Genomic DNA, 23063 nt, shown 5'->3' with positions numbered 1-23063 from the left:
TGGCACGCAATATGGAAAGCGCATCCGCACGTCCGCAAAACCTTTCGCGCCAAACACCACGCGAACAACGTGCTCACTCCTACGCTGTTGTTTGGAAACTGCGCGGGCTCCAAGCGCGGGCTGCTGAGATTTCTCCATTCCGCGGCTCTCGCGCTCTCGCTCTTTTCAACCACGTTCGCTCACTCCGATGAAGAGAAGCCAATTTCCAGCCTTTGGTTCGCTCAGCCAGCGCGTTCCCTCCTATTATGAAACTCGAATCGAGAACTCGATCGTTCGAGTGAACACAGTAAGAGAGAAAGCAGAATACAACAAGAGAGAAGGCAGAAAGAGAAAGCTACAGCAAAATGAACTCAAATGACCGTTCGAGTTTCGAGTTCGAGTTTCATAATAGAGGGGGTTATCTGCTGGCGAGTTCGTCGGAACGCGGCTCTCTCTCTCCCGCGGACTCTGGCGGAATTTGAAGATTCAAAAACGGCCGATCGGTTGGAATGCCCACGTTTGCCCGTTTGGAGATTGTGCAGCATTTTTGGAATCATTTAAAAATATATACGCGATGTGTTCAAAAGTTTTCGCAACTTTTGAATTTCCGCGGCCTAAGTATGTTTGGTTTTTTGGAATAGAGAAAAATCGACGATGGACCAAATCTTGTTTAAGCAATCCAGCTGTAAAAAATTGACTGATAACTCAAAATGGGCGAACTTTTTACCATAAGTCACTGACATGTGTAGCAACTAAACGAAAATATCGAAAATCGGATATACGTAGCCTGCGGAAGATCAAAAGTTGCGAAAATTGTTGAACACACCTCGTATACCATGTTTTATTTTATTATGATTTTGCCTAGTTTGTTGCATTGATACCGTCAGTGCAAAAAGGACGATTACATAGGAATCGATGATGACGCACTCTGCTCTTGTTCTAGACACACCTCTTCGGCAAATTATGAATGAAATTAGCTCCAACCGACCGAAGCCACATTGCGTGTCATGTTGGAGTTTGTTTACAATTCTCCCACCGAACCGCCCCAAACGAAGAAGAAGATCTCAACATCAATCACGGAGCACTGGGGGGTCCCGACTCAAAGTGCGTCTTCAGCGTGTCGGGTTGATTGCGCCAACGAGCCAGGGAATACATTAGTTACGCGACAGTTTCGCGCACGCGCCCCCAACACGTGGAATTCTCATGCGCCCCCTGTTTGTACCCAGCTTACCTTGGCGTGAAAGCATGGTTCTTGCTTCGTGCCGCGTGCTTATGCTGCTTGTCCAATCGTTGTGCAGCATGAAATGTGGGGGGTTCCCAATGAAGCAGTGAGTTTTGGAAACAAATCACTCGCAGCGAAGCGCACGGGGCGCGATCATTATGATCTAGCTGCTCGAGCCTCCGAACGTTATCCGCGCGGGTTGATTTGATGAGTACCGAGCATGCACACGGCCAGGAGAGCCGCCAACGAGCCGAGTGTTATGTACGGATGGATGGTGTGGTTTATGCAACCAAATTAGGCGGCTGGAGAAATGACCCGTAGCATTGGAAAGCGGTTGGCGATTTATATGCAGCCGGGCGCCGGGCGGTACATTTAATGAAACGATCGCGCGAGTTAATTACGCCCGATGGGGGCGTTGGCGTTGGCGAAACGGAAACGATGCGCCGCCACCATCCCGAGCTGGCGGCGAGACTCTGCATTTAATGGTGGTTCGCGAGTAAAAAACTTCATCACCAAAAAAACGGTTGTCGCCCTCCCCCGGCTGGCTATTACAGTTTCGTTCACGAGCGTTACATTTCACGCGCGAGTGAAAATGGCGGTGAAATTTTCCAACATCATAAAACGGAGCCGTCGATTGCGCAACGCGTGTGAAGATAAAGAATTGCTTCGATTATCAGTGACACCACCTTGCGCGGTGCATCGGAACTGCATTTGATTTTCATTTGCCAGCAGGACCCCCCCGGCCCTGGTCTGGCGATCTCGTATTTCAGTTTTCCAATTCAAATGAAAAATGCACAAATTGTTCGGAGCGACAGATAGATTTTTTTCTCTGTCTGACTTCCCCTTCAAATAAGTGACAAATATCGGGGTGTTAAAAAAAAGATACAGCCGTTAGAAGCGCTTCCATCATTTATTTCCGCATCCCATTTCGTCACATGTGACGAACTCGCGCTGGTGAGGCGATAAAAAAGCGTGCAATGCCCAGAGAAAAAAACGAACTGGCCCGACGAAAAACCGTATGACATCTTTCATCAAGTTATGATTTTCTGATGAACTAAATTTCGGTGGCATTTTTCCTTTTTTTTCTTCCGCCGTTCCGCCGTCCACTTGCGACACTTTTTAGGGCCCGTTCAACCATCGCTCCACCCTAGCGTCCCCGTGCCGTATGTCGTTGGTACGATCAAAATATTGTCGCATCCCATCCCGCGTCGATCATCCCTCGTCATTTTCGTAGCCTGTACCCCTCCGTATCCGTGGCCGGCGCACTGAGTACTTGGCAGGCAGACAGACTGGTGGTTCGGTGCGGAAATGGGCGATAATGAAAACTGGGACAACGGGACAGATAAACATCTGTCGCGATTTTGCCGACTGTTCCGTACCTGCGTGTAGCACACGCATCGCGGCAGCATAACTAGACGCCGTTCCCGGTTTTTCGGTGCACGATACCGATGGTCACGTGACGGGCTCAATAACCGGATAGCTAAAGACGTGTGCCACGACCATCCGCTTCACGCACTTCGCTGAGAGTAGAACGAAAACAAAAACGCTGAACTGTGCCACACTAGAGCGTGAACGCGGTGACGCAGACCGGGGAATTGTGAATGGGAGTAAGGCACATAAATCATAACTCGTACAATAAATTGCTACGTCCGCCGCTTCGCCAATTCCCGAGCGTGAACGACCCCGGGCCCGCTAGCAAATAAGAGTAATTTCGAAATGGGCCAACAGACACACTGTCCCGGACCCGACGACGGAGCTAATCAACCGGAGCATGTCGCGGGACATCGCCCCCCGTGGGACGCGGGAACAAACCGAGACTCAAAGCTATTTTTCAAACATACTATATTTGGTTTTATTTCGATCAGAAGACCTTAGAGGAAATTGCTTAACAATGTAGTAAATTCTCAAATATGGTGTTACTTTTACTCTGGGTCGGCTAGGAGTGGGGTCGGAAGGGAACACAGTTATCGCCGCCGCGGGCGGGCTAATCGGCCACCATGCTTGGCTAACTTCAAACGTGATTATGCTCCCAACGACCTGCCTGCCTGCGTTCCCAACACTTTGAGTGTGTTGCGTATGCGATGCGATTATTGGTTGTTAGTTATCGGAATTGGGCTCTGTTTGGGAAGGTTTACAGGTTCCGTTTAGTGTCGCGCGGACCGATTGTGTAGGTACAGTTTCGGGCGTACTATGTACTTATTAGGGCTCCCCTTTCGACGGCGCGTTGATGGCCTTGGTTAATAACTTCACGGACGTGCGGTATGATATGAAGCTTCTTTAACTGGCGCACGAACTGGTGGACTCGCGTTTCCGTGCTCACGCAATTCGTTCGTTGACGTTCGCGTTGTCCCACACGCTTCATAATTGGCCGCGAGGGCCACCGTTCCGGGCCCGATCGAAAGGCAAATGAACGAAGCACGTGACACGAAGCGTGAATCCGACATCCTACTAACTACAGGAATGAAAATTTACAAAACAAGCTCTTCCATCCGGGCGCTACTCGTGTCTTTTTGGTAGTTCTTTAAACAAATCTATGAAATCCGATTAATGGCGAAAATGGGAGGGTGGAAAACGGGGTCCCGCGGCATGGCGTTTAGCAGCCCTGTTTCATCATAAGGTTGGCAAAGCGGAACACCTTCAACCAGCTGAAATAACCGTAGAAGCCTCTCTCCCGGATCGACTCGACGGTTGCGACCACCGCCGCCTGCACACTGGATGGGCCACCGCCACCCGAGGCCGGAGTTTCCGCGCTCGCGTCATTGCCGTTCGCGGTTTGCTGGTGCTTCGGTGTGGCCGCGTTGCTATCGCTCGTTTTATCGGCGGATATTTTGGGCGATGTCATTCTGTCCGCTCCTTGCTTGGTTGTTGCTTGGGAGGATGAGCCGGAAGTGGGAAGGAAGCCTTCGCGTCCTTTTGTTTGTTTTGCTTGGGATTATGTAAACCACACGAAGCGGCTGGAAGAGGTACACGCAAGAAAGAGAATATCAATCAATAAACGGCTCCTGGTTCGCCGTTAGTCTCACTGTCCCCGCGGTAATAGAAAATCAATAAAAAAATATTAGCATCACCGGAAACAATCACGAACCGTTGGCACGAAAGTGACACAGCTCGGCCCGTACCACTCGCCAGCACAGGAAAAAAACCTGCCCTTATCCCAAGCTCGAAGCCAGGCGACGATGGGTTTGTTGTGTTTTTGGTTGGTCGTGCACTTACACACTTATGTAACGCAATGCCGTCCCTGCGCAGGGCGCGTATGTACCGTGGCCGTTGTTTAGATAAGACTGGATGGTGTGCGACACTAGTTTGTCCCTCTTTTTTTCTACCTTCTACACTCCCTTTCGACTAACATAGAGTTGTGCAATCCACTCCACTAGGGCTGGGTCGAAGCAAACGTGACACAGGTTGGTCAGGAACGATTCTTACCAGCGAAAGGGTTCCAGCTGAAAACCGACCCCCGTGGGTAGCAGTGGATCTGTTCGAAGTGGATCGACGTTGTTGGTGGCAACTCGAACACTACTGCCGAACAGCACCGTGCCACAAGCAGCACCAAGAACACGCACGCACGCCGATGGGTTAGTAGTGTCCGGAGAGTGACTCGGAGAGCAGCGAAAAGAGCGCAAGACACCGCGCACTAGGGACAGAGTTTCACGCGGAACGCGTAAGAAAGTGAGAGAGGTCAAGGTTCCGAGCGGCCACCATCAACACCAGCTCGGTTGCGCTAGTCCGCCAGGCCGTGTAAAGGGCCCGTTACATCGTTCGAAAAAGGAAAACAAACCCTCGCACGGTGCTTTGGCATGTTTTTATCCCGTCCTCCTGGGTCGCGCAAAAGTGCGCGCCTGCGTACCACGTGCGTGCCCTTCGTGGCTCCATTGATTCGAATACGGCGAGAAACTCAGAGCGCGAGCGAACGGGAGCAGAACGTTGCGGTTCTCTTTTTCTTCTTTCACCGTGCATCAAGTTGAACTTGCACTGCAAACAAGTGTGTTCTATAAATATACGGCCAGCTCCAGCTGATCTCGTCCTCGAGCTGACGCCGATCATTGCACGTCGGAGCTGACATCCAATATGTGAATATGTGGCTTGTTTCTACGCACTCTACATGAACCAATCGTCGAGGCCGCCCTTTGATGCTGTGAACAGAAGCACATTTATTGAATTGCGACGAAACTGAAGCCCATCGGTCGTTCCATCAACTGGCCATGGACCCTGTAGTGACCCCTCTAGTGGTCATGATTTACATTCTATCCTGTTGAATAAGTTAATGAAGGAGAGGATTGTTTGATCACTTCCCCAATCGATACGCTACTTAGGATTCCCGTTTACAGGAACATTAAACGGCCCTAATTTATGCGGCTGCGATCTCTGCTTTCAGTTTGTCTATTTTCAGCGGCAGCAAGCTTATCATCTCCTTGCAGACACTCAGCTCCTCCCGGAACAGCGGCCTCATGCGCTCGTCCTGGCAACACTCGACGAAGCGACCGTAAAACAGGAGACTATTTTCCGTATTCTCCAGCTTCAGGCGCTTATCGGGCGTAATGATTCGGTAGTACAGCCGCCCGATATGGAAGAATGCGTACAGAATCGGTTGCAGTTCGTCCGCTTCCACGTTGACCGGCAGCTCCAGCGTTTCCATTGAAATTTTATAAGATTTGATGAATTTCTTAAAGTTGTTAATACTCTTCTCGCACAGATGGTTGATTTTGTTTAACGCGTGCGGCGAAGGCCGATCAGTTGACTGAAGATCTTCCAGCTGGGATAGTTTAATGTTCAACATGTTGGAATAGGTTAATCCCAGCTCGTACCAGGCTTCCCTAAAACGAAAAAGATGGGCCACGTCATTCATTACATCACCCGTGTAATGCCATTGCCCTCTTAGTACCTGCAAATGGTTTGATAGTATGTGGCATTTAGTACGTCGACGATTTCCTCCAGCTGATCCGCACTTCGCTTCAGCAATTTGCACTCGTTGCCGTCGTCTTCTTCGAAAAATGCGAGATGTTTGTAGAGAGAGGCAACATCTTGTAAAATTTTGGCGTACTGTGAAGCTTCCGTTTCCTTCGTGTAGTACTCCTTGGCTTTGTTGAGCCACGACAGAGAGTTTAGCATCACCAGTTTCGCATCGTCGAACGAGAGACAGAACTCGTCCGTAACCTGGTCCTCGTACGGCGCCAGTTCGAACCCCACAAATCGTTCCATCTTCTTCACAGGGCTGATTGGTGGCTGTTTCGGTGTCTCATCATCATTATCATCATCGTCGTCGGTGCTGATGCGTTCCTTGGAGGCGCTCAGAATGTGCAACCCATACTTAGCCCAGCATCGTCCAATGTCCGCCATCCGATAGCGCAACGTTTCCTCTTTCTCTGCTCGCTCCTCGGCATTGGTAATCTTTTCAATCACCTCCGTCTCGTACCGGTTCAGCATGTACGTGCCGGCGGCCAGCAGATGCCGGGCTTGGGAAAGGTGATTCCGTGGAAAGTAGAACTGTGACAGTGTGACCGCGTTCAGTGCCCAGTCCACGTGTTCGTATTCGTTATACTCCAGCTGGCGTTTCAGCGTCATGTGACAGTAGCGGGCCGAGTCGGCCAAGTTGTCCAGGAACCCAAACACCTGCGCCAGATAGTAGAGCGTCAGCGTGTGATTAGATTCCAGCAGCTTCAGCCCTTTGCCTTTCTCCACTTCCTCCTTGGTCCCGAACAAATCGCCCATCGTGAGTGGTTCCAGCTGCAGTTCCTTCGCTTCTGCATACAGATCTTTAGCTTGGTTGAGGTGCTGTGCGGAATCCTTGAAGTTTGAACTGTTGCAGCTCATGATACCGAGCTGGTTGAGGACTTCTATGTGCACGTTTATGGCCGGTTCCTTGCCGCGATCCGTTTCGATCAGCAAGAGAGCCTCGTTCAACAGTGTCTCTCCGTGCGGCTCCTCGACGAACACGGTAATCTTGGCGATGTCCTTTAAGATGTTCGCGTGAATGCATCGCACCGTGGTGGCCGCTTCCGCCGTTGGGTCTAGTTTTTCGGTTAATGTTTTCACCTTTCGAAGCGCCCCGTTCAGAACATCCCTTGCCACATAATGCGAACGGAACGGTTCCGTCGGTGGATCATTTCTGCTATCCTCGTCAATTAGCCGGTGTGCTTTTTCGTAGTCTTCCTTTATGTCCGATAAATTTTCTTTCGCGAATTTCATTCTATTCCGCAAATTCTGCGGTAATTGCACTTTTTCCTTCTTCGCAACTGGAAAAAAGGCAAAAAGACACAAACATTGATCGTTTGTTTTGACGCATGTGACAGATGGCCAATGAAATCGCCGGCGTTGAAAGTATTTTTGAATCGACTGTTACAAATAAGATGTAACGATCCTCGCGGGTTGATCGGTTTCTTTTAATGCTCCGTTTATTACAAAATATTGCTTCTTTCCGCTGTTTTACAAAGTCGAGGAGGACGATTAGCAGAGAAGAGGAGATTAAAAGAGAATTAAAGTGGATGACATTTTCTCTTGATGCTACCGAAATCGCACGTGGCGTTGCTCTAACGGCCGTCCTCGGTTCCAGCCGCCGGCGGCTGATATCGGCAGCACGTGTCCGCGAGCGCAGAATCGATCCGCTGTCAGAACCGTTTTGTGCTTTTCCGAAGTTCGTGGCGACAACACTCCGAAGCGTCGACGGTGCTCTCGCTTGGGCTAGAAAATTTTTTCTTGGCTCACCGTAAGTATCAGCGTATTTATAGAACACGTGCGAAAGCGGTACAAAAGGAAAGGCTTCGATTGTTTTGATACGATCGAGTGGGTTTTATTGGGTGCCTCGGAGCGACCACACTGCCGAACGAATCATTAGTGCTCGACCCGCGTTGCTTGGCGTGTCTAGAATAAAAGGAAATTCGCGCGATTAAAAGAAAGGTACGCACGATTGGGTTCGAATTCACGCCGAAATTCCTCAGCACTGTTGCGGTGACATTGTCGTGATGTGATTTTTTTTCCCCTTTTGGTGACCTAGTTGTTGACGGCTTTTCGAGCATTGCAGCGTTTTTTTGCAAATTACGTAACACTGGTGATGCTTCGCGCGTGAACACTCTTTCCGTAGTATGCTGCGATGTTGCTAAGCTTGGAGATAAGATTTGCCCAAGCCCTTGAACGTTTTGATCGCGACCCTAGCGACAAGGTCACTAGGTTGATGAGAAAAGGCTTACAATTACATCATGTATGAAAGGTCATTACGTCACGGCACGATCTGGTCGGATCCTGATGGGTTACATGAGGAAGGAATTGACCTTGTTCTGCGTTTGTGTGCAAAATTAACGCTTCGGTAGGATCAGGTGATAGTGGACAAATCCTTTTGTGGGCCACTGATTAGATGGTGAAGTGCTGTCGCCGTTGCATAATGTGAGGCCAACGGGTGCTGTTCACGTGATTTATTCTCTGTTTCCTGTTGTCGTCCACAGCCAAATCCACCCTTGATTCACGATGGGCGTTCCAGCTGGTGATGTTGAGAAGGGCAAGAAGCTGTTCGTGCAGCGTTGCGCTCAGTGCCACACCGTTGAGGCCGGTGGCAAGCACAAGGTTGGCCCGAACCTGCACGGCATCTTTGGCCGCAAGACTGGCCAGGCCGCTGGATTCACCTACACCGATGCCAACAAGGCCAAGGGCATCACCTGGAACGAAGACACCCTGTTCGAGTATCTGGAAAACCCGAAGAAGTACATCCCTGGCACGAAGATGGTGTTCGCCGGTCTGAAAAAGCCGCAGGAACGTGGTGATCTGATCGCCTACCTTAAGTCTGCCACCAAGTAAGCGGACCGTGCGGTTCGGTGTTCCAAACTCAGCCAAACCATTCAGCAGATACACCCCAAAAAGTGGCGCGCTACGTAACAATCTGCGTCGGCCGGCCCAGCATCAGCTAACATCATTCGGAACCAGGCAAAAAAATAGACAAGCCATCAGGCGTTACAGCACAATATCCTTCTCCATCAGGATAGAGAGTCCCCACCCGATTAGGACAATTTCTATGTAAATCTATTTAATTTAATTTATGCTAGAATTAAAATAGTCGGACAAATTCGAACAATTGAAACTGACCGTGGCGATAGGGACTGCGAATCGGTCAAACTTTCGCACCTTTGTATGGGATCGTTCGGACAGAGGCAATCCGAAGTAAAGTTCCTCAGTGGGTGGCGTGGGCGTTTGAATTATGCGGTCTGTGCGCATTCAACCACTTATCAGTTCTAAACTGATTTCGAACGTTGTAGTATTATCAATATCAAAGGAATGTCTTCAAACCCAACCGCAGAGATGTGACGCTGAATAAAATCCGGAAACCAAAACCTGCGCCGACTTTTGCTCTAATCGGCAGACAAACCTAATCTGCAACATTAAGGATCAGCTGTGAAACTTGTTTGGTGTGAGGCGATTTCATGCGGCATTTAAATTCCCATGAAACGGACGGACTCAACCCTGCCCAGCCTTTAGAAACGTCAAAACTGGCCGTTTAGATGACAAAAGAGGTAAAACTTCTTACTTTTTGGATGACGTTTACGCTGTGCGGCGAGAGAAAGACGAGTGACTTGGAGCGAGCAAGCGAGCGAGAGCTCTTTGAAGCAGCGGAAAATCGATTTTTATCCTTAATCCGAACATTTGCGTAAGGACGTTGCAAACTGGGCCCGGGAAGCATCCATCCAGCCACCGTTTCTGTCCGCGAACCGCAGCAGCCAGCTCATCGAGGCGGCGTATCGTTCGATTTTTTTGGGGGTAAGCAGCCGTAATCGTTGAGGGATCGGGAGCGTCATCGGCGGAAAGCCGTCGTGGAGCCGCGATTGTCGGAGGAAAGGGAAACTTTCTGGGCGTCAAATGTGGACCGACGAGACGAGATAATTATCTGTTTGTGAAGCCTCCGGTTGGTTGTTCCGCACAGCGTAACGACGTGTGCCCGTGTGTCCGTGTGTCGTTCTGCGCCCCTTGAAATTTGCATGCACACCCGTTCCGTTCGTCATCTTCCCGTCGGGGGAAGTGCTAAGCGGTAGTGATTACGTTTTCTCCGAGCGCCCGGAGTGCTGCTATCGGTTACGCTGGTCCCCGGTTCTGTTCTCGGTCCATTTCTCCGCTTATTATCTCCCGTCGTGCCAGTGACAGTGGGAAAAGGAGCACACGAGCAAAAAGGGAGACAGTGTATGCGTGTGTTTTTGGTTGGGGTTTTCGCGGGGTTTGGGGACGGAGGGCACGTTTCGCCGAGAGATTTGTGTCGACGGCGTTCTTCTCGGCGATGGCAAGCGCCGTTCTGTGGGTCGTCGTGTTATTGTTATCAGATAATTGAATTAAATTCTTCCCGAGCAGTGCGGCCGGCTGTGGCTCGTTAACTGCATCTGCGTTAGAATTAACGAGAGTAGGCCGTGCGCTGCCCCCCGAGATTGATATGCTGGCCAGGCCAGGCAGGCCAGCCTCCCGAGCAAGCTGTGCACGTCAAGGGAACGATAGTTTTTAATTTCATTGTCTGTTAACAGTGTGATGTACGAAAATCGTTCTCGGAGAAAGCCCGGCCGAGGTGTGCTTTCTCTTTTTTGTTATGCAGACATCTTCGCAATCTTGCTACCCACAACTAATCCCAGCAGCACTCTCTGACTGGTAGCTCCTTTTATGATGATGCGTGTGGTTTTTTTTTCTTTGGAAAAGGGTAAAGATCATTGAGTGGAAAAGAGAAAGAGGCTGATGTTTTCCTTTCCCTCTCCGTTGGTGTTTTTCTCCGCAGCACGGGAATCTGGTGACGGAAAAATAGTGAAAAGCGAAATCCTTCGTTTGACGTGAAAATACGATACGACAATCATCAACAGAAGGAAACCAAGCGCGAGGTGCTGGCTTCCGGTCGAATAATTGGGTGATTGCGTGACTAATCGAGGCAAACAAAAAGACACGTATCAAGGGGCGCCGCGATCGTAGCAAGCATTGCGTTTGAAGTGAAAAGTCTGTAGTTTGCATCGTGACCAAGATGGCTCCGGTACGCGGAGACGGAATGCGCGGTTTGGCGGTGTTTATATCGGACATTCGAAACTGTAAGTGATGTCACCAGCCCCGCTACTGAACGCCCAACATGGGGCGCACGCCCGTTTCGCTATGTAACCCGTGTAACCTCTTTTCCAGGCAAAAGCAAAGAGGCCGAAATCAAGCGAATCAATAAAGAGCTGGCGAATATTCGGAGTAAATTCAAAGGCGACAAAACGCTGGACGGGTACCAGAAGAAGAAGTACGTCTGCAAGCTGCTGTTCATCTTTCTGCTGGGCCATGACATCGACTTCGGTCATATGGAGGCGGTCAATCTGCTTTCCTCGAACAAATACTCGGAGAAACAAATTGTAAGTGGCGAACGACTTGTTTGGTTTCGTTTCGGGCGGTTCTAATTTCCGTTCCGTTTGTTCACCGCAGGGCTACCTTTTCATCTCCGTGTTGGTCAACACGAACAGTGATCTGATCAAGCTTATCATCCAAAGCATCAAGAATGATCTGCAGTCGCGCAATCCGATCCACGTCAATCTGGCGCTTCAGTGCATTGCCAACATCGGCAGCCCGGACATGGCGGAAGCGTTTACGAACGAAATCCCGAAGCTGCTCGTGTCCGGTGACACGATGGACGTGGTGAAACAGTCGGCGGCTCTCTGCCTGCTCCGACTGTTCCGCACTTGCCCGGAGATCATACCCGGGGGCGAGTGGACCAGTCGCATCATTCATCTGCTGAACGATCAGCATATGGGAGTGGTAACGGCCGCCACCAGCCTGATCGACTCGCTGGTGAAGAAGAACCCGGAAGAGTACAAGGGTTGCGTGAGTTTGGCCGTGTCGCGCCTTTCCCGCATCGTGACCGCATCGTATACGGACTTGCAGGACTACACGTACTACTTCGTACCGGCACCGTGGCTGTCGGTGAAGTTGTTGCGCCTGCTGCAGAACTACAACCCGCCGACGGAGGATCCCGGTGTGCGAGGACGGTTGAACGAGTGCTTGGAAACGATCCTGAACAAGGCGCAGGAGCCGCCGAAGAGTAAGAAGGTGCAGCACTCGAACGCGAAGAACGCGGTCCTGTTCGAAGCGATCAACCTGATCATTCACAACGACAGCGAGGCAAGCCTGCTGGTGCGGGCCTGCAACCAGCTTGGCCAGTTCCTGAGCAACCGAGAAACTAACTTGCGCTACCTGGCGCTCGAATCTATGTGCCATCTAGCGACGTCCGAGTTTTCGCACGAAGCAGTCAAGAAGCACCAGGAGGTGGTCATCTTGTCGATGAAGATGGAGAAGGACGTGTCGGTTCGCCAGCAGGCCGTCGATCTGCTGTACGCGATGTGCGATCGCTCGAACGCGGAGGAGATCGTGCAGGAGATGTTGAACTACCTGGAGACTGCCGATTACTCGATCCGCGAAGAGATGGTGCTGAAAGTGGCCATTTTGGCGGAAAAGTACGCTACCGATTATACCTGGTACGTGGACGTTATACTGAATCTGATTCGGATCGCGGGCGACTACGTGTCGGAAGAGGTCTGGTACCGGGTGATACAGATCGTCATCAATCGCGAGGAAGTCCAGGGCTATGCGGCAAAGACCGTTTTCGAAGCCCTGCAGGCCCCGGCCTGTCACGAGAATATGGTTAAGGTCGGTGGCTATATTTTGGGCGAGTTTGGCAATCTCATTGCGGGCGATTCACGCTCGGCACCGATGGTTCAGTTCAAGCTGCTCCACTCGAAGTACCATCTCTGTTCGTCGATGACCCGTGCCCTACTGCTGTCGACCTACATAAAGTTCATTAACCTGTTCCCGGAGATTCGTGGCACCATCCAAGACGTGTTCCGACAGCACAGCAATCTCCGTTCGGCGGACGCCGAGCTGCAGCAGCGTGCGAGCGAGTATCTGCAGCTCAGCATCGTCGCTTCGACCGACGTGTTAGCGACGGTGTTGGAAGAGATGCCATCGTTCCCGGAACGCGAAAGTTCCATTCTGGCCGTGCTGAAGAAGAAGAAACCAGGACGCGTACCAGAGAACGCGGAAATTCGCGACAACAAGAGCCCCGTTCCAAACAGCCACAATGCTCATAGCAATGCTCAAAATAATCACGCACCTAGGTAATGGGGTCATCATCGGGTCGCTGGACGGTGTGAGCGAAATGCTAATCTCTGTTTCATTCACAGTGCAAATAACGCAAGCGCCAGTAACGATTTGCTAGGATTGAGCACTCCACCGGCCAACCAGTCGGGCACTTTGATCGACGTACTGGGCGATATCTACAGCACGACCAATGGCAACAGCAACGTTGTTAACAATTCCAAAAAGTAAGTTTTCCGCCAGCTTAAGCAGAAATGCTTTAATCGTGATGTTATTTGTTTTGGCCATTCCCTAGATTTGTCTTCAAAAACAATGGTGTGCTGTTCGAGAACGATCTCCTGCAGATCGGCGTGAAGAGTGAATTCCGCCAAAATCTTGGCCGCCTGGGGTTGTACTATGGTAACAAGACACAAACGGCACTGCAAAACTTTGTGCCCACGCTGCAGTGGTCGGCCGAGGACGCGTTGAAGCTGAACGTGCAGATAAAGGCCGTCGAGCCAACGCTGGAGGCCGGTGCGCAGATACAGCAGCTGCTCACGGCGGAATGTATCGACCACTACGTCGGCGCACCGTCCATCATTATTTCATTCCGTGTCAGCGGCGGTGCACCGCAAAAGCTGACGGTCAATCTTCCCCTGACGATAAATAAGTTCTTCGAGCCGACAGAAATGAACGCCGAATCGTTCTTCGCACGATGGAGAAATCTTGGCGGGTAAGCTGCTACCGAGACATTGTAACGGGCTGCGCACACATTTTAACTGTCGTCCGTATTTTAGCGAGCAACAGCGAGCGCAGCGTGTCTTTAAAGCAATGCAGCCGCTCGATCTACCGGGAGCGCGCAATAAACTCACCGGCTTCGGTATGCAGCTGCTCGACAGCATCGACCCGAACCCGGATAATATGGTTTGTGCGGGAATCATCCACACGCAGGCCCACAAAGTCGGGTGTCTGTTGCGCCTGGAACCGAACAAACAGGCCCAGGTAAGTGTGTTCCCCTCGGGCGTGGGGCAAAGGTGACATCGCGTTTCCTTACATGCCTTCTCGATTACAGATGTTCCGTTTGACCATTCGATCGAGCTTAGAAGCGGTCACGTCAGAAATATGCGAACTGTTGGGAGACCAGTTCTAAGGGCGCAGTGGCGTGGCACGGTAACACTCACAGCTCACGCACGGATATCACAGACTAGACATCGGAAAATCACACTCGAGAGGTATATTTATCTATTTGGCGTGTCGTATCGCAGCGCGGAATGATACCAAAATGAAAACTAACTAAAGTGTAGCATTGTGACAATGAAACATTGCCGAAGGCATCCCGGTGCAATGTTGGGCGCACGCCATTCGAGCGAGTTGGTTAAACTTTGAGACCCATCAAACGAATATTTAGGCGGGATCGTGCGAGAATCATGACAAGTAGACTTCAACAAAACGTTTGGGTGGGAAATCCTATGTCCCGGGCGGAGGAATTCACTGTACGCGCGAACCGCAGTCGATGAAAACGGTTCTAGGGACGTGTGGTACAACACTCCACAAAACACTAAAGCCAGGCTTCGGTGGCACGATGTATAAAATAGTAAAATTAACATTTATTGGCTATACTGGCTCCGTGGTCGACGAGCCTCCATGTTAAAGTAATACTTCTTTTCTCCTTCGTTACAAGTTTAACCAGTCCAATCGAACAAACCATTTGGCGAGATCCGATTACGCGAACTATTAAAATACTACCGACAGCACTCAAACTACTTGAGCACTTATGAAAGTGCACAAACTTAACGATAGCAGCAGCAGCGAACCGTAGGAACGGACCGCGCCCGATCAGCAGCATGATCAGTGGGGCACGTACGGATTCCTACAATTCCAGTATTTGCTGCAGCTAGCCAGTAACTGGACGCAAAGGCACGCGTGCGAGGCGTGTGTATGAAACTTTATAGAAATCTCATTTAATCGTGAAAAGGGCGAACAAATGACAACATGTGAATTAGGACGCGAGTGTAGAGTTTAACGAACACGGCACGTTCGACAGACGCAGCATAAAATCCACTCATGCTAGAAAAGGCCCTCGGAACCCTCTAATAGTAATCTTGTTGTGGCGTGTATGTGTGTGTTTGTGTAAGTAACGGTACAGCATAATTCACAGTAAATTCTGCAGAGATAAACAAAACCAACTCCCAAACCGTGAGCCAGATAATGGAAGGCCCAGGCCCGTAACACCGCCTCCGGAAGGGGCTCCGGGGTATCCGGTGTGTTTCTTATCTCATTTAGCAACGCAGTATGAAGAAGGCATGAACGTGGACAACAAAGTTTAGCACAAACAGCAGCACCCAATATTGTAATGAAATCATCACACGTGAGCCGGAATTTTTGTGTTTTTTTGTTCGTGCGCCGCGTTCGTCGAGCGCGTTGAAAATTAGGGAAAGTGGAAAGAAGGACCCCGTTCGTGCAATAATCGCGCGCCGCGCTTTGTCGCACTGCGCCGCGCAGAGGACGATGAACCGAAGGGAATATTGTTGTTATGTGTTGCGAGAGCGCAGCATTATCGGCCACCGTCGTTGAGTTTCGCCTGTATTTCAGCATCGAGCCAACGAGGGCGCAAAAGAGACACAATGGTGGATGAGAAATTGTAAACGAAACTATGTTTTAATCGTTATTAATATACAAGAGCATTAAGTACCGTGTACATTGTAGAAAGTTGTATTTAAAAGAGAACAGTTAAGTAAAGTATCAGCATCCAAAAGCCCTATTATAGAGTAGAGAGAGAGAGAGAGATTCGCTAAAACACATACAAATCATTTTCATGCTCGATGCACTTCAAACTGTAACTTGCTTACTGAAGCTCCTCGCTCTCCACGCCCAAACAAGGGTGGTCCGTTTGTTTTTCCATCATTTTCTTGAAACTTATCACTAGTCTATGGAAATCAGAAGGAATACGCGCAGAATACGGCGGAGGAAGTACACATACTCATGCATGCATACCTATAAATTATTATTGGCTGGACATTCCAAATAGAGAGTGGCAGAGAGAGAGAAAGAGAGAGAGAGAGAGAGAGAGAGAGAGAGAGAGAGAGAGAGAGAGAGAGAGAGAGAGAGAGAGAGGAAATCAAACACGGCTAGGACAAGGCTTGACAAAACAAAAGAATGACTGCGCTAGGAACAGAAACCATAAGCAATCGACCATTTACTAGCCGCCCCTTTCAACTGCATGGAGAGATGAGCTTACCGTAAAAATAACCCTAATTGCAATACGTACCGCGCGACAGCAGAAAATCCTCCCGGTTGACGGATCGTGAAGGGTACAGATGGAATGATACCATATAAGGACATGATCGGGTCGCCTGTTAGTAGTTGCATACTGCACGAAGCGCGAGCATACAAGCAGCAGCCTCCAGCCGGCCGATATCGTAGCGTAAACCGAAAAAAGGACCACCAGCAACACACACAAAAACAACGGGATCCTTCGCGATAGACGAAAGTGTGCGTGGAAAGTATGTGAAGACGGAAAATAATATATTGAAAATATACACATGTTATTGAAACCGCCGTGCCGTGTTCCGGTGTAGCTCGGATCAGACGTCCGGATGGGAGAGCTGCAGCTTCACGTTGATGTTCATCGAGGTGAGCTGCGAGACGAGGAACTTGAAAATGTACGGTATTTCGACGTGCCCGATCTCGCCCTCCTCCTGGCACAGCCGGCAAGCGGCCGGTGTCTGCTGGAACTCGTTCGAGTTGATCGCCATCCGACGCGTAACGCTGTCCAGCGGGCCCAGCAGTGTCCCGCACTTGCGGCACACGATCGTGGTCACCTTGTCCGAGCCGTGAAACAGTCGATCCTGCAGCAGAAACGAAGCCCCGTGCGAAATGAGCCCGTCACGCTCCATCTCACCGAAGCGTACGCCGCCGCCCCGCGCTCGGCCCTTGTTCGGTTGGTGCGTCAACTGGTCGATCGGTCCGGTCGATCGCACTTGCCACTTGTCGCTCACCATGTGCCGCAACCGTTGATAGTGCACGATGCCGAAGAAGATGTCCGCTCGCATTTCCCGTCCATCCACTCCGCTGTACATGCGCTCGGTGCCGTAGTAATTGTAGCCGGAGGCCTCGAGTAGCCGGCCAAAGTAGTCGATCGCGGTGTTACGCTCGTCGAAGCGGAACGGTGTCGCATCGTGCACCAGTCCGTGGCAGGCGGCCGTTTTGCCCGCCATCGTTTCGATCATCATCGCGATCGTCATACGCGACGGAAAGCCGTGCGGGTTGAACAGGATGTCCGGTATCATGCCCGACTCGGTGAACGGCAGATCGATGGCGGGCCACTTCTGCGAACAGATACCCTTCTGGCCGGCGCGCGAAGCGAACTTATCGCCCACGCTCGGGTTGCGCTGTATGCGGTACGTGATGACCACTTGTTTCTCGTTAACGGCGCTACCACCGCGCCAGGTCCCTCCGAACGAGCGAGTTGCCTCGAGTGGTGCGCACAGCTTCACACTGTCTACGATGGCCGGCTCGGAGCTGGTGTAGCGCACCACGTGGTACCGGTGGTCGTTGGTGTCAAAGTAGCAGTAAAGCGGCGTACGGGCCGTCAGCTCGGCACCCTGGAACGGGAGCCCATCGTTGTCGAGTGCCACCGGCAGGGTGGCATCTTTCGGGTCACGGGCGAAAAAGTTGTCCCCCTTGATGGTCACGAACTCGTTCTTATAGACGGTGCCTGCGGCGAATCCACGCTCAAAGGCCGACTTGTTGATAATCATGGCATCTTCCATGTCGTAGCCGGTGTACGAGATGACGGCCACGATCGCGTTCGTGCCCATGGCGTAGTTGTCCAGGTCGATGTTGTCGTAGTGCACCGGGCGGAAGAGCGGCGTAGCCGGCGTTTGTAGGCGATAGAACTTGGCATTGCACTGGAGCGCCCAATTATGGCACGGCGTCCCCATCGTTTGTTTGCCCATCTGGCACTGGTACATGTTGCGCGGGGACTGATTGCAATCCGGCATGGGAATCAGCTGCGCCAGGTTGCTCAGGAAGGCCGTCTTCGAGAGCTCCGCATGTGTAGTCAACCCCGGGTAGGCCTCTTCTGGGCTGACGCATATATCGAGGTACACTTGCTCGAATGTTCCGATCAGTTCGGTGGCACCGGACGCCAGGTTCTTCACCGGGCGCATCATTCGCGACGGACCCACGAACATGTAGATGCCCGGATATTGACCACCTTCACGGGCCGGTACAAACGCAATCTCCGTCGTGCAGGGAATTGTTTTATCGGCAGTTTTAAGTAGTCGCAACTGCTGCACGACCGCACTAGCTATGGCCCGGGGTAGCTTACCCAGAATCCGTCCTTCCAGCATCACGGTGTAGGGCGGTTCGATGCTCGATTCTTCCGGCACCGAATGTTCGATCGGAATCATGCCCATCGCGACGAGCGTAGTCTCGATGTTGCGCACCTTTTCCGGGTTCTGCGTCACCGAAACGGTACAATCCGAAGTCATGTGGTTCAGCAAGCCACAGGGCGCCCCGTCCGGCGTGTGCACCGGGCAGATGAATCCCCACGCATCGGGTAGTAGCTGGCGGGCTTCTGTCGTGCGCATCGTTACGAAAAACGAGCCACGGTGGACGGCCCGAAAGTGCGACATGTAGCGCATCCGGTTGATGTTTTCCGCCACGATCACCAGCCCGCTATCCTGCATCAACCCAATGTCGGACGCCCGGGTTAGGTTGCCCGTGCTGAGAAAGTTGTAGAACACTGACTGAAATCCGGATACGTTTTTGAGGGCCATCGTCACGTCCGCCACCGTCACGAGTGGAGAGCTTGGCTCGTCACGCAACTTTAGGAGGTTCATGCGCACGTACTGCAACGTTTGCATGCACTGTTCGCGAAGCAATTTCTGCAAAATGTGTCCACCGAGCATCAGCTCCTGCATCATCACCGTGTCGAGCGATTCGGGCTGGCAGCGGCCTTGCACGGTGGCGAACAGTTTGTGCAGCATGTACACGAGCGTATTGAACTTGTCCTCGGGCCGATCGAGATGGATGAGGACACACTGCTCGAGCAGGTAGCTGCCCGCCTGCTCGTCGGTGAACCACTTGGGCAGACCGTACAGATTGAGCCGGAAGCGGAACAGGGCCCCCAGATACTGACGACAGTCGTGCTGATTATGAAGATTTTCGGCGTGCAACTCGCGAAGCATGGTCATGACGCACCTGCAAAGAAATAGCATTCGGATAACCGACACGGCACTGAGGACCAAACGGAGGTTGGCATACTTCTTGAAGTACTGATCATCTTCGCAGCCCGCCATCAGCTTCCGGTAGATGATGTTGTCCGTGTAGTCGGTTAGAGCTTTCATTAGCAGCATCACCGGGATGAACTGCAGTGCCTTCCGAATGGTGATCATCAGTTTCGCTGTCCCATTAGTGAGGTAATGCAGCACATTGTTCTACGAAATGGGAGATACACTCAATAGAATGAACGGTCATGTGCACAACCATGGTCCTTTAGCTTCGTACCGTTGAGTGTTGGTCATCGCGAACGCAACGTATAAACACACCGGTGGTGCTGAAGTCTTTGCTCCGCTCCTTCCACGCATTCCGGCTGACGACGATCGGGAAGTTGCGCCGTGTCATGATCAGCATACGGATGAGCTTCTCGTTGCCGCGCATGATGAAATGGCCACCCCATTCGTCCTGGTGCTCACCACGTTCGATCAGTTCCGCCGGCGACAGGTCGGCCAGATTGCAGGCTTTCGAGCGCAGCATGATCGGTAGACGACCCATTTCGCGCGTGATCGGAAGCTGCGGAACACCATCCAGCTCCCAGTCGAGCCTGATCGTGCACATGCCACCGTACGAGTCACTCTTTTGACGACACTCGGACGGAAAGATACGCTTCTCGGCCACATTTATCATGCTCATCGGTACCGCCGGTGGTGCAATGTCCAGCTCGGAGATCCGCAGCGAAATCCGGTTACTGTTCGGAAGCTCGAACGTCAGCGGTTCAAGCCGGTGCAACATATCGTCGATTCCTTCCTCCAGCATATAATTGAACGAATCGACGTGCGGTCGTCCCAAGCTTTCCAGTATCTGCCACAGAGAAGCAAAATAAGAACCGAGCTGCGAACCTTCAGCAGCGTCTTACCTCGTTGGGTTTGGCCGGAATTTCCTTATACTGCGGCCGCAGATTCGTCAGCTCGGGTAGTAACTTCATTTTCGTCGAATTTTCTTGCTAAAACTCATAAAACCGGTATATTTCGACGCATCCGGCGAGACCAGCGTTGCACGTGTTGCGGGAAAATTAAATGTTGACACTTCGATTGACAATTCGAAGGCATGTGTCAAACATGTTTTTGTTTTGTTTTTGTCTCGCTCTCGCACAGCAGTTGCAATTTCGTAATTTAAAATCTAAACGCTTTTTTCGTATGAATCATTGAGTAAATGCAAAAATTATTTATACTAAACCTCGTTTAATTGTTCGTACTAAACTTGGTTTAGTTTTTCATATAAAACTTTTATTAGGTGTATTTGACACAGGGTGGTTCGAAATCGCTCACGCTGGCCCGGTACTGCAGATTGCATAAAGTTAGGCGCAGAGCTAACCGTTTGAGATTCAAACGGTTTTTAAAATGTTTCAAAAATTAATAAAGCTAGCTCGATTTGTATGGCCATTTCAAATACTGCAAAGAGAAAAGGCGCATCCACTGATGAATAGAAGTGTTTTATCACTTACTAGCAAACAATGGTTTAAAATTACCCAAATTTTAATCGTAATGCCTAGTTTAAGCGAAGCAACGCGAGACGTTTTTTTTACTGTATTATCAAAGTTGATAATCTGTATTTTTTCGTACTTTTTATACTAATTCCCGATAAAAATGTTCAAGCAATATCAATCGTGAATTTTTGTTTTTTTTTCATATCAAATGACCCTTTCTAATGATATAAGAGGAACTTATAACTAAAATCCCCACTTTTTAAAGTTGGTTTATGACCGCCTTTTCCATAGTGCCTCGCTTCCGATGTGATTAATCGTTTATGGCACTTACTCCGCCTTTGATGTCGCCACATTTGGGCACTTTCTGTACCGCTTTTGGCGGCTCCTTTTGCGTTTTCGGTGCCTTTCACTCGGTGCACCCTCGGAGCAGCATAATAAACGTGCCGTTTGCGATTATTACAAACTGGCTAATGAGCGGTCAAAAATTATGATTCAAAAAATTTCGCCAACCAACTCGCCGGTTATGCCGTGCTGGTGTCATAAATTTCCGCAAAATGACCGTTCCACGTACTCCCGAGCCCCAGCGGTGCGCGTTGCACGCAAATGATAATAAAAAACGATTAATAAAATATTATTTTTCACTAACGAGCAAAAAGGCGCCGTTCGCCAAGGATTCACGTGACGGCCGGCGAGTTTTCGGTCCGATTCGCTTTCGCTGAAAGCGGCGTAATGATTCGAAATTGCCCCGCGGCCATTCACGACGCAGCTCGTCGTCGTTCCGTTTTCCATTCGAAACGCAAGCGACGTGTTCGATGCGTATTATTAATATAAAAGAAGCAAGAAGCGAGCGAGCGAAATGCTTTCCCGGTGCTGCAGGCTGGGAACACGGTAAACACCCGCGTGTCTCTTCCGCGGGAAGGTTTGGGAAACAATAACAACCGGCATTCCTTGAAACGGGCACCCAAGTCCGCTCGAAGGCGTGTACACAAAAAAGTGAAGCGCGCCTAGAAGTGAAGATGATGATATCAAATCGCATCGCCGTGCGGCCACGGGCTGTGTGCATGAAATTATAAATTAACCTTTTCTAGCGGCCCCGCCGCAGCAGCTTAACTGCTTTATTACGAAATCAGAAAAAAACGCCCAGCGGCCCTGCGTACAGCGGATTACCTTCCACCATTGTTGTTGCGCGGATGGCACGAAGAAAATAAAATTCGCCCGCGGCCTGGGCCGCGTCGCCAAGACGAAAGCATAAATTCCTCCTAACGAACTCCTTCTGCGCCATATTGCTGAGGGTGGCTGGCCGCCGTTTTTTCTTCTCCTTTTTAATGTTTGGAATTCAGTCATCGACACCGAGGAGCAGCGCGCCGAAATGACGATGGCAAAAATCATATTAAACCCTCCATTTTCTTCCCGCGCGACCGTAATTAAGCGGGAAAACCCCCTTTCGCCGCCGGTGGGGCAGCCTCGTACCGTTTTAATTAGAGAGTGCTTTTCCAGCGTATCAGATACGGTTTCTTTCCGTTTTCCCGAGGCAGATTATTGTTGGCTCTGCTTCGTTCCACCGTTCGGGCCAAACCAAATCTATCAACGTTTTGCTCAATTTTTTCGACAGTGTCGCGTGAAAACTCATCCATTTTTCCCGTATCTCGGGCCCTCTGGTGGCCGGTGAATGAACTGCCCCAACGAAGGCGACCACGGAGAGTGACCGAAACAAACAAAAGCGAGCACCGCACACAGTAATCCTATTAAACACTGATATCGATTCGTTATTTATGAAATTAATTATTATCATTTGCCCGTGCAGCCCCGATTGCAGGGACCAGTCCACTGCCCACGCCACAGGGCCCGGGTTTTAATAGGATCCGATTGTGTGTCCGATCCGGGCCGGTGCAGCTCTACTTATCAACTAGCACCACAAACACAGCCGTCGATTGTGTTGTGCGGCCAAGGACGGGCAGCGGAGCACCACACCGTCCCGACAGGACTCCGTCAAGGATGGGTCGGTCACCATCAATCGTTGCTTTTTATTTAGGTTTCTGGTTGTGTGGTTCCGCTGCCACAGGATTTGCCGCCCGGGTGTTTCCACCTCAATTAGTCAGCTTCTTG

The 23063-nt window shown here is 50.8% G+C and overlaps 4 protein-coding genes across 5 annotated transcripts; 2 read left to right on the top strand and 2 right to left on the bottom strand.

Moving 5' to 3' along the window:
* Positions 1-5379: 5379 nt before the first annotated feature.
* Positions 5380-7409, bottom strand: LOC131209695 (KIF-binding protein). Its single transcript, XM_058202818.1, has 2 exons — positions 6081-7409; positions 5380-6012 (listed from the first exon to the last, which is right to left on the bottom strand). Exons 1-2 carry the CDS (start codon positions 7382-7384, stop codon positions 5547-5549), a joined length of 1770 nt encoding a protein of 589 aa, XP_058058801.1. The 5' UTR covers positions 7385-7409; the 3' UTR covers positions 5380-5546.
* Positions 7410-7797: 388 nt separating this feature from the next.
* Positions 7798-9513, top strand: LOC131212451 (cytochrome c-2). 2 transcript variants are annotated; one of them, XM_058206319.1, is made up of 2 exons: positions 7798-7901; positions 8635-9513. In XM_058206319.1, the coding sequence occupies exon 2, from the start codon at positions 8657-8659 to the stop codon at positions 8981-8983; it is 327 nt and encodes a 108-aa protein (XP_058062302.1). In that variant the 5' UTR covers positions 7798-7901; positions 8635-8656; the 3' UTR covers positions 8984-9513. The 2 variants fall into 2 exon arrangements, with proteins under 2 accessions (XP_058062302.1, XP_058062299.1); XM_058206316.1 differs by lacking the exon at positions 7798-7901 and adding an exon at positions 7933-8092.
* A 1585-nt stretch (positions 9514-11098) lies between these two features.
* LOC131211232 (AP-2 complex subunit alpha) lies at positions 11099-16798 on the top strand. The gene is made up of 7 exons (XM_058204634.1): positions 11099-11232; positions 11321-11532; positions 11603-13287; positions 13354-13494; positions 13563-13979; positions 14044-14248; positions 14319-16798. The coding sequence occupies exons 1-7, from the start codon at positions 11169-11171 to the stop codon at positions 14394-14396; spliced, it is 2802 nt and encodes a 933-aa protein (XP_058060617.1). The 5' UTR covers positions 11099-11168; the 3' UTR covers positions 14397-16798.
* On the bottom strand, positions 16184-20530 carry LOC131211231 (DNA-directed RNA polymerase I subunit RPA2). The gene is made up of 4 exons (XM_058204633.1): positions 20388-20530; positions 19760-20332; positions 19517-19689; positions 16184-19453 (listed from the first exon to the last, which is right to left on the bottom strand). The coding sequence occupies exons 1-4, from the start codon at positions 20454-20456 to the stop codon at positions 16831-16833; spliced, it is 3438 nt and encodes a 1145-aa protein (XP_058060616.1). The 5' UTR covers positions 20457-20530; the 3' UTR covers positions 16184-16830.
* Between the last annotated feature and the right edge of the window lie 2533 nt (positions 20531-23063).

The sequence above is a fragment of the Anopheles bellator genome, chromosome 2 (genome assembly GCF_943735745.2).
Source record: "Anopheles bellator chromosome 2, idAnoBellAS_SP24_06.2, whole genome shotgun sequence".
NCBI classification, from domain to species: Eukaryota; Metazoa; Arthropoda; class Insecta; order Diptera; family Culicidae; genus Anopheles; species Anopheles bellator.
The sequence above is the reverse complement of the archived record's forward strand: the minus strand, read 5'-3'. Positions and strand labels throughout refer to the sequence as shown.